Below are 10709 nucleotides of genomic sequence, written 5' to 3'. Positions count from 1 at the left end.
GAATCTCAAGTCGTTTTCTGGAAAGCCGTGTCTTCTCGAGCTTTCGCTCTAGTTGTACACATTTCTTGCACTTTGTGAACAGGCTGGACTACATAATATATACAATACATATCAGTACAATTATTTCTGTGCACCAGGACTTGGGGACCCGATATTGTAATTTGAGCCCTAATGACAAATAATGAAACACGTACATAAGTGTACTGAAGTCAATTAAAAAGACGCACTACTAAATGCAGACAACAGATCTGTTTGCGATGAGTGAAGCCAGCTGGGTTAGCACCATGGTGTTTGCATGAGGCATTATGTTGATAGGCGTGTTGGTCATACGATCACCATACCCGCAGTTGCTGGTAGCCTGATAAATATATTTTACCATTTCAAATATATTTATTTTGTAGCAGAAGGTGAAGTTTTCAAAATCAAATCTCACAGTTGAAAAAAAACACACATATTATTCACTTACCTGATACAAGGACGTTATATAACGTCCTTGCCTGATATAATTAATCTGTATGTGGCAACTGTAAAAGTCACGACTCGAAACCACTTCCATTTTCTGCATTATTCACATCCACTTCGCAAACCCTACGTGAGCCTCCCAATCATAGACACCGAATACCCTCCTCAGACAAGATGTACTCAAGTGCCGCCAGAAAATAGTTCCACACAAGAAGGCAGCATCCATCAAATAAGAGCTCGATTTTAGATCGCTGGCATTATTTCCTGCTTTGGTATAATATTTGCTCCAAGAATTAGAAAAATTAGCTGTTTACGATTAATTATTTGCTGCTATATAGCTGGCCAGTTTGACGGCGGATGGATATCTCTAGTATTTTCCGTCGCACAGTCACGCAATTAGCCCACGGGCAAGAATTTGCAATAAACTTTATTATTATATCAATATGGTACAGCTACAACAGTGTAGAGCAGTGACCACCAATCATGTCTTCCCTATCCTTATAATGCATTTAATGGCAAATAGAAGCTGTCAAAAGTCACCTACCTGACGTTTCGTTCTCGAAAAACTAACATTGAGAGGGTAGCCCGGCTTCTAAAATGTCCATTCTCAACTTTTCGGAACTTTCTGACCACTGGAACACATGTGATTTGCATCCAAACGCAACTCGGTGACCTTTGACCCCATCTGGCACTACAATGACAGCTACATAACAAACTTCTTTCTAGTGTCCAGGCACCCAAAACAGGCTTGAAAGTCTGGTTTTTTCGACATAATAAAAAACCTACAACCCTTACCTGTAGAATACAGCTCCAAGATGCCAACATTTCCAAAGAAAAACACATCTTCTGATACTTTTAAAAATCAATCCTGTGGGGACTCACCGGGGACCTTCTGCGCAGCCGTCAATTAGGGTCATTGCCCTGTACTAAACAACAATTAAATGTTATGGACTATGTACTATTTGGACAGTCGAACAACTACACTACTATTGTGTCACTCTATCAGGCAATTTTGTTAATAAGTTGTGTTTTAAACTAATTCTGTAATCACGAACAGCTTTTAAATCCTAATGTTTTTTTTGCGAATTGTAAATGTGATTACTGTATGTCATATATGCACGAGCATAATTCCGGTAACTGAGGTTGCCTGCGAGCCTTGTACATAGTGTATGTGTTTCTGAATAAACCAATCAGTATTATTGTTATATGCTCTATCCTATATTGGTTTACTACTGGTGTCACTCAGTGTAGACAAATTCCTTTTCATATGTTGCTAGTAATATTCCCAACTTACCACGCAACCCCTGTCAATCCTCCCATCATCACTGTCTGCATCTGTAGTTAGGTCATCGATCGCTGCAGTCTGAAAAAAGGGACAATAATAGAGTATCAGGATAGCATGTCTTTTCATGCCCTAAGGCAATTAATACAATATCTTAATTCCATTTAAATAAAAAGGTTTGTAATTATGCATTGGCTTCTCATTGTGCACTACATTCATAACCAATCATCACTTTCCCCATAAATGAAGAAATGTGACAGAATGCACAATATACATACCCCTGATGATGATATGTCCCAAATGTCACTTCTATTCTTCTTTCTTGGCTGTGACTGCAAGGCTTTCCTTGGCGTCTTAATTCTGGTCGACATCTCTTCTTCCTGTACAAGTGTAAAACACATACCATAGTTAAGACGGTGGGGAAAATTAGAGTTTGTACTTTATGAATAATACTTGGCAGTTTCCATTATCACAGCTACTACAGAACACAGGCACAGTTTTTTTTACTTATCCACCACCACCTAGCAACTCTCCCTAGGTCCATGTAACCTAGAAATGAGAGAAGGGGCTGTACGGCTAACCTGAATAGAAAAGTAGTGCAAAGTTCTTCCATGGCATACAGCTTGGAGAAATGAAAGATAAGTTGCTCATGATACTCTTTATTATACATACCCCAGCTGAGGACAGGTCCCAAAGCATGTTCTGCTTCCGCTTCCTGGATTTCGAACCCTTGCCTGCAGTGCTGACTGTCCATGGTGAAGACACTGGTCCATCTTCCTCCTGTGTGATTGATCAAGGCCTTAATATGTGAGGTAATCTTAACACTCCAGCCTGTAATATACATTGTATTTATTGTTCGGATGAAGATAGATCAGGGTTTGAAATAGTTTTTCTGCATACCTGCACAGGTGCAGATAACATTGGAAATTACCTGCACCTGACAAATTTTACCTGCACCACACAGAACTTGGGAAGTATTGATGACACTAAAATCTGTTCAGAAACCATTGCCGTTATCCGTTTTATACTTCATAGGTGATAACACACAATGCAGATAGTAAAAATCCACAATACACCAACATCGATATCATAGTACATGATAAACATGCTGAATCCATCTCTTGTGGCTGTGCAAGTGTTAAACACATACGATAGCTTAGAAGGTGGGGAAAAGTGAAGTAGGCTTTGGATCATGCAAAGTCTGAGGTATGTTTTTGATATTGCATCAGCTTACTACAGTATATGTTATAATTACATGCTGTATGGCTTTACCTCTTCACAAATCTCCAGGCTGATATAATGTGATCTCCCCAGGTACCCTAGGAGGATGACATCATCGGTGGCATGTCCCTCAGGGTAATCTTCCTCAGGCATCCTCTATGGGTATATCTTGTAAAGATACTGGTGTCTGCTCGCCTACATGGAACATTAAACAGTTTGAAAGAAATACACATGGCCATAGAGCATTTTGGGAAAACATTTTTATGTAGACAGTGTAATATAAAACAATTGAATCTTCAGAAAGGTCAAAGTATATATCATTTGAATACATATAATAGAATATATTACATGCATGTATCATAGTTTTGAAAGAAGGTCTGCCATGAGTTTAAAGTAATGTTGGAATCAAAATCAAAACCATAAATATGGAGAGCTTTACATCTAAATCATGCATCATATATTGTACAGTGCACAATATTACATTAAACCTACATAGCTGCTTGACACCACATGTATTGGCAGGTTGAGTAGGTTTGCCATGGCCTGTAGAGTGACATGATCACCCCATTCCCCATTAACTGCCATCCTGTCCAGGTATGCGTCAAAGTCTCCCTGGACAAAGTTTGCCACAGTATGTTCCGAACTAGGCTTTAAAGAAAGGCAAAAATTGGGATGGAAAATACATGAATGTTCCTGTGTCAATAGCATCAATTATATCAGCAACAAATAGTAACTTGGACCCCCTGTCGAAAAATGGACCCCTCCCGTTATTGTGCTTCTGGCATTCAAGAACTAGTGAACATGAAGATTGGTTAAACATTGTTGTGTCTCTGATATGTACATTATGTACATCTATTGTACATAGTCACTATGACTATCACCCTGAGAAGAAAACGTTATTAAAGCTTGTCTAGTTACCATTTGTAAGGCTCTCTGAAGCATCATTTCTTCATGTAAAAATAACGTTAACATGATAGTCAAATGAAAGTTTATGTGTACAACAATTACAAAGGGTGCATTGTATAACCAAGGAGCTTATATTGACTATAAGAAACTGGCTTTGAAGATGTTACAGCAATGTTACTTACCTCTGGCACAGGGATGTTTTTCAGATAGCTGACTACTATCTCTCTTAGGCAGTTGGCTGTCATGTAGCCCCTTTTCAGTCGGCTCACTTGGTCACTGACAGCTGAAAACTGGCAATTGCCATCTGCGGTGATAAAATCCCGCACCACCAGATTTTCAGCCGCCAAGTTTGCCTTCATCTGTTGCATGTCGTCATTTCCGTATCCATTGTCTGAGAACAGAAGAAAAGTTGTTAACAGTTAGCTAGCCTCTTGACTGACCTTGTTTATTCTTCTGAGCTCTGAGGACATAACCATTGATAAAAGACATGCCTTTCTACATGCCCAACTGGAAGCCATGTTTTGAACATGATAATGTCCAACAGTGATAAAATTAAGTGTGCACATATATAATGTTCTATTAATAAAGTGTAATAATGTAAGAATTGTCCATGTCACAAATGCACAGACATATAGATTTCATACCTTCTTGCGGGTGTTCAATCACGACATGACTGCACGTCTTGCTCATGTCACCACAAACATCACACTAATACTGCAAATGGAATGAAATGTACATTTTAATACTGATTTGCCTTTTTTGGATTAGTTTGACATTTTTGCAAGCTAGTTGTCTTGTGGGCCTTTTCATGAATTACATCAATACAATATCACTTGAGACAAGGAACTGAAGAGACACATAACGATACATTCACTAGCTGTCCTCCAATGTTTTGTAAAAGGCCTAGGGGAAAATGTTCTGATTCCTGTTTCAGCCCAGTAAAAAAGGTTGGTAGGTAGGGATTTTTTGGGGTAATTTTTTTAGGCTGGCCAAACTCCAGTGATAAATATTACAATACAGTCGAACAAATTAAACTGAAAGAGGACACTTGTCTTTCAATGTCAAACTTTCATTTTGTGCATAATAGATACATTTATTCAAGCATTGTTTTACTTCAATAAGATGCAGTCAGAAGAAAAATTCTAATTTGAGGCTATGTGACTCCACTGCCCACCGAAAAAAAGCTAGGGTAGGTACGAAACAGGAAACACAATTTTTTCCTAGGCATTGGTGATATATGGTAGAACAAGCGTTTCCATTCTCCACTAGTCTTTTGTGTTAGATTGGTAGATTAACATAACAGCAGTTTCGCGCAAGTGCAGCCTTCACATGTCATTCATGCTTGTCAAAATTAAAATGTCAACTTTTCCTGGGTGATCATGTGATCAATGCATACATGACATTAATCTTTGCCCCGTAAATATTGGCCCCGACCCCAGAAGAAGTTTATTCTAACCTCAATGCGTTTAGTAGTCGCCACGGGTTAACAAGCTGCCAACTTGGCACAACTGAGTTCTAGTCAAATCTAGAAAGTTAAGTGCGGTGGGCGTGAGTCGCTACGGTTTATCAAGTTTCTTCAAGCAGTAGTTCCAGTCGTCGGGGGCTAGTAGTGGCAAGGACATTCTATCCTTGGTAGTGGCAGCAATTTCGTTACAGTGCCTCAATCCACGTGCTCAATCCATATTCCCCTTCCGTCAAAAAGTCCCCCACATACACATACGTGAACTGATCGGCCTCAAATCAAGTCAAGCGTAAAGAGGCGGGACGGGGTATCAAGTACTCGCCAAGCAGAGGCTAGGCTCCGGTTTATTTGTCATCTAGTCCACGGTACATTATATGGCATTTGAAGTCTATAATCAACAGCTTTGATGGTGAAATAACTATAAACTAAAGATAAATCTTTTTATAAGGCTTGCCTTTGGATGGTCTGGTTTTCTCTCGCTCTTGCTCTTGCTCTGTAGGAAGAAAAATCATTAGTAAGATTATTAGTAAGATTTGCGAAATATTTGTCCCCCATACTAGTATAAATAGTTATCAATAAACACCGTCTATCGACTGAGATTGTTATTTAATCAAACAGTAGGACCGCGTCTTACAGAGGAAATAGTCATTACACCATAATTACTTATGTACATGTGCGGCACGTGTTAGTGGCGGCATTTGATTTTCGAGCTAGTGGTAGGGTAAAAGATAGTCAAAATATCAAGTTTGCGAATAGTGGATGTTTGGCTAACAGCCGTGGTGTACTGCTCGCCATTAGTGATGATGATGGCTTTTTCTTCGCGTGCGAAGATCAATGAGAAGGTTGTCCTTTGCAGTATGGCTACTAGTACGTAATCTGTAATCTCCAAGCAGATCTTGCTGTTTTTGTTACTTTTCTGATTACCAATTGTATAAGTTGTGTTGATTATGTTCGTTTTACTGTATATATTTATACGTGCCGGACTCCAGGAAGAATAGCGGTACCTCTTCGGTGGTACTGCTAATGGAGATCCTAATAAAACAAACAAACAAACAAATGGGAAGGAGTTTATCCGGCAGAGGAGTGTTATTGGCCACAGCTTCCTTCCATCTGCCACAGCAAGATCTGCTTGGAGATTACGTAATCTGTAAGTATATGATAAATCGTAATTTACTTGATGTTTGTTTTAGGTTTCTACGGACGCTTACAGACACTCTGTTTTTTTTCTGAATTACAGTAATTGCAGTGTATTCCTCATACGTACTATTTCCGCTCTCTCTCTCTCGGCGCTTCTTCCCGTTTCTTACAATTCGGCGTTTTACTACAAGTCGGGCACGAACGTCATCCTTAATGGCCGGCAGGGCCTGGAGTACCAAAAGGGTCGCCTGTTTAACCGGTATCTTGTCTTCAATTGCCCCCTTGACGTGTCTTCAAGTTACAACACGGGTTTGGGGTTGGTATTCCGTGCAATAAAATGAAGTGTGTAGTATTCAGTTGTGCAAGTAACTTATTCTCCAAGCAGAGGTTCAGTCGCGGAGATATCGTATTAGTCGGGAAATTTATCCCACCCTTCGAGGCATTAAAGGTTAATCATTAAAAAATCGTAAGGCAGATAAGTTTAGTGCCCCGGATTAACGTTCTCCTGTTACATTGGGGACAGTGTTCAGTGGGCCGCGCCGGCACCCGCTGTGATCTACATTCCATTCCAAATGTATCTACTACATGACTTGAATGTGTCCATTCCGACAACAGTGATTAAAAATTGGAATATAGACGTACCTGTGTTTTCTAAACAAAATGTCGGATGGCTGTCTTGTTCTGGTCAATTCCATCTATGATGATCTGTGATGAGGGATCGTCAAAGGGCCTGTGCACCTTGCCCCAGTACACGCGTCGCTCCATCCTGTGCACAGTAGAGTAAATATAATATAGTGTCAAAATAACGGCAGTTGAACAGCACAATAGTCCACCATCCATGGGGACATCGGATGGGGTAGTAGTAGTTGTAGTATCCAATTTGTAAAGTGAAGTGGGCGGATATTGTCGAAAACCCACGGTCTAGTTCTGTCTAAGGCAGGATTGGGGCTAACGAGCTAGGTTGGTGGTCTTAATCAATCAACCAGCAGTTCTCTCCTGTTCAGCACCGTTTATATGAATGTGAAGATAAAAAGCTATCGTAGTAATAGAGGAACGTAACGTACCGTAATGCCTTCATTGGCCAGGGTAGACATGGTGTTGTCTGTTCCCTCCTTGTCCTGGGCCTCCAGGGCTTTTGTTTTACGCCTCTTCTCAGTGTTCAACGGCTCGACCTGAAAGCAGAACACAGTTTATATGTTTGTTTTATTTTTTTACCAGGTGCAATATAGCGTCTATTTTAGGCGTTTTTCAAAGTGCCCCGGGGGTAACCCCAGACATACATATCAAATGAAAATAATAAGTAACATTACATGAGGAAATTAACATTGACGCGTATACCCGTCAATACAAGACAGACAGACACACTCAAAACTATACCTCCATTTTTCATGGAGGTAATAACCGATACATAATATCAATTTATGTTTTTTTTGTACCAAGATAAGAGTGACTATAATAAGTGCATTCTCCATTGTAACACTATCAGCACCTCAATGAAGGTTCTAACATGATCAGGTTTTAATTAAATTGCAAAAGGAAAATCTGGTTCGGAAAGTAATTTGTTCCAATTTACAACTTCAAAATTACAAATTCAATGTTTTGGGATCACAAAATGACCAGTTTTAGAAACAGTTACTCAAGCGATTGGACAGATGATGGAAACTCACATTTAATAGACAGCAGATGCTGTCCGAAATGTCAGACGGTTTCTAAACTCTATCCACTATCTGTTTTTTGGGCCATACTAATGTTATGTTTGGAACAGTCTCAAACACACTTGTTTTTCGCGCAGTAGTGGGAGTCCAGTGTTTCCCACTTCTCAGATTCTGGGATGGACACACACTTGTAGTGATACCATGACTGACATGACATGCACTGGTTCATGTCCAGGGCTCCTTCCTTACACAGCCCAGTGTGAGAGTGGCTGCACACTTGTCAGTGCTTTAGATAAATGAGCAGAAAACGTTAATAAGGAAACAAACTCAATGTTATTGATTAGACACATGTTCCTGTTCAATATCCAGGTCCTCATTTCAAAACATGTACTATTTTGCTGAACAACCTTACTATGCAATTTAAAGACGCGAAATCTGGACGACCATAAAATAATTTAGCCACTAGGCCAAATTAGTTTTGAGAGGCTAAATTGACTCAGACACCATAAATGGCTTACCACTATGCCATTGATACATCATCATCCTATAAGCTAAATATGTATATTGCACCAAAATGGATAATAAATTGTATGTCATATTGTAGCCTTGATTGTACTCCTAACAAAAATGAAGTGACACCATTGAGGTATCCATAGTTGTAGATGTGAATTTAGTTTGATAGTTGTAAATTTTGTTTTCCAATTTGAATTGGTTAGAAGAGATCAATTTGCCATACTTTGCAAAGACAGCAAATATGAAAAGTTGATAATCAGAAAAGCTTGACTTTCATTATCAAGACTATAATACATTGCATTGTCTCACCATGCCAGGTATCTTTGCTGTTGGTGGTCCTGGTGCAATCCGCATAGGGCGGCCGCTCCCTCACCATCTTGCTGATGGTCTTGTTCCTGTCATGGGCGTGGTCCACGATCTGGTCCCCTGTTACGACACAAGAGGGCAGCCGATATGTTGAAATGTCTTTGCCAAGTTCAAGTTATGCTTGGGATAGATTACGCATGTATCAATAATATGGTAATAACTGTATATCTTCTTGATTGTAATTGCACAAATTTGTTCACAAACTAGAAATGACTAAAATTGCTGAATGGAAATGACAGAATAATGGAGTAATACAAACCGAGTTCATCAAAATACTTGTAAAGGCGCTGTGTGCCTAGCACCTCGTGCATCTGGCTAGATCGCAGTTCCTGTCTAGTGACCGACGCGCAGGTGAGCACCTTGTAGTTTCAGAAAAGAAGTCCAAGATGAAGATAAATAATGCCATCTATAGGTAAGTACACATGAAAGCAATTTTAAATTAATGTCTTATACTAATTCTGTTGCTTTTAAATCTTCACTGCAGTGTTCTGTGTCTCAAGATTCTTGTGTTGGTTAATTACATGGATAGCCACTATCATTAAAACACACCTGGAAAGTTGACCTACTTTTTGTCCCAGGGCCATGATGTCAGACCGGTATCAGTTTCTCCTTTGTGCATGCCTCGCGTTGGTCACAATCTGCAGTCGCTTGGCTGGATCTTCCCCGATTTCCTGTGAATATGACATGATCAGAACTCGAAAGAATTCATTAAACAGATATCATTGTCTCGCAATGTTTATAAATGTAATAATTAATATAAGATCCTCTTGTGCTACGTTACATTTTGTGTGATGAACATGTAGTGTTCTGTCAACATTCCAAACAAATAATCAATTCCTCATCACCTGTTGTCATCCCTCAAGTCAAGATGACATGGCTACTGTTATGTCTATATGATTTTCCTACACCAGGGGTGCCGAACCCTATGAAATTCGTACGAATATTACGTGATACACACGAATCACTATGCCAAAACGCACGAATATTATGAAATTAGCACGAATCGCTATGCGAAAACGCACGAATATTATGAAATTTGCACGAATCACTATGTGATACATGTTGTGATATCAGTATAAAAATAGTATAGAAAAGACACCCCTCTTACTCCAATGTACACAGCCCAACATCTGAATATTAAGTAACTGAAGACCTCGAGAAAGAGGCACCGGACTTTGACTTTCTCTTTCCTACCGGACCCTGGACTGAGCACACATGCAGAACTGTATCCTACTAACACTTTACTGAATACATAGTCTAGTAGTACAAGCAGTCTCTGCCTGAATCCTTACAAGAACCACCAACGGGTACAACATGGTGTCAGACTGATCGAACCCATCATCTTCTCGGAAGAAGAAGGAAAAAGGTGAAGTTTGCAGAGAAAACTCCATGCCACGAGGAGAGACGAGCGGGAAAAAGGTACAAGCTTTACATTCCTTCAACCCCAGGAGAGTCTGGAGTCTGGAAAGGGGTGTAAGTGATACCCGAAGTGTCCTAGAAACGTCACCCGCAAGACTGCTGCTTGACAAGGTAGTTAGCAGTGGAAGGTCACAGTAAAGGGGGCAAAGGTCCCAGAAAGGTGCTAGCCAATCCATCAAGACTTTGACAGTTCCAAAACAATATGGCTGCGCCCACGTAGAAACCAGGAAGCTTAAGGTGAAGATTGCTGTGTAACGGGTGTACTAGACGACACAACAGACGAACT

General features: G+C 39.9%; 1 protein-coding gene across 1 annotated transcript; it reads right to left on the bottom strand.

Annotated features, from left to right (window-relative positions):
- Positions 1–2310: 2310 nt before the first annotated feature.
- On the bottom strand, positions 2311–4861 carry LOC118417129 (OVARIAN TUMOR DOMAIN-containing deubiquitinating enzyme 9-like). The gene is made up of 4 exons (XM_035822537.1): positions 4516–4861; positions 4054–4262; positions 3458–3613; positions 2311–3160 (listed from the first exon to the last, which is right to left on the bottom strand). The coding sequence occupies exons 1-4, from the start codon at positions 4559–4561 to the stop codon at positions 3122–3124; spliced, it is 450 nt and encodes a 149-aa protein (XP_035678430.1). The 5' UTR covers positions 4562–4861; the 3' UTR covers positions 2311–3121.
- Positions 4862–10709: the final 5848 nt, after the last annotated feature.

This window comes from Branchiostoma floridae, chromosome 6, assembly GCF_000003815.2.
Source record: "Branchiostoma floridae strain S238N-H82 chromosome 6, Bfl_VNyyK, whole genome shotgun sequence".
Taxonomy (NCBI): domain Eukaryota; kingdom Metazoa; phylum Chordata; class Leptocardii; order Amphioxiformes; family Branchiostomatidae; genus Branchiostoma; species Branchiostoma floridae.
This window is presented reverse-complemented; position numbering and strand designations above follow the sequence as displayed.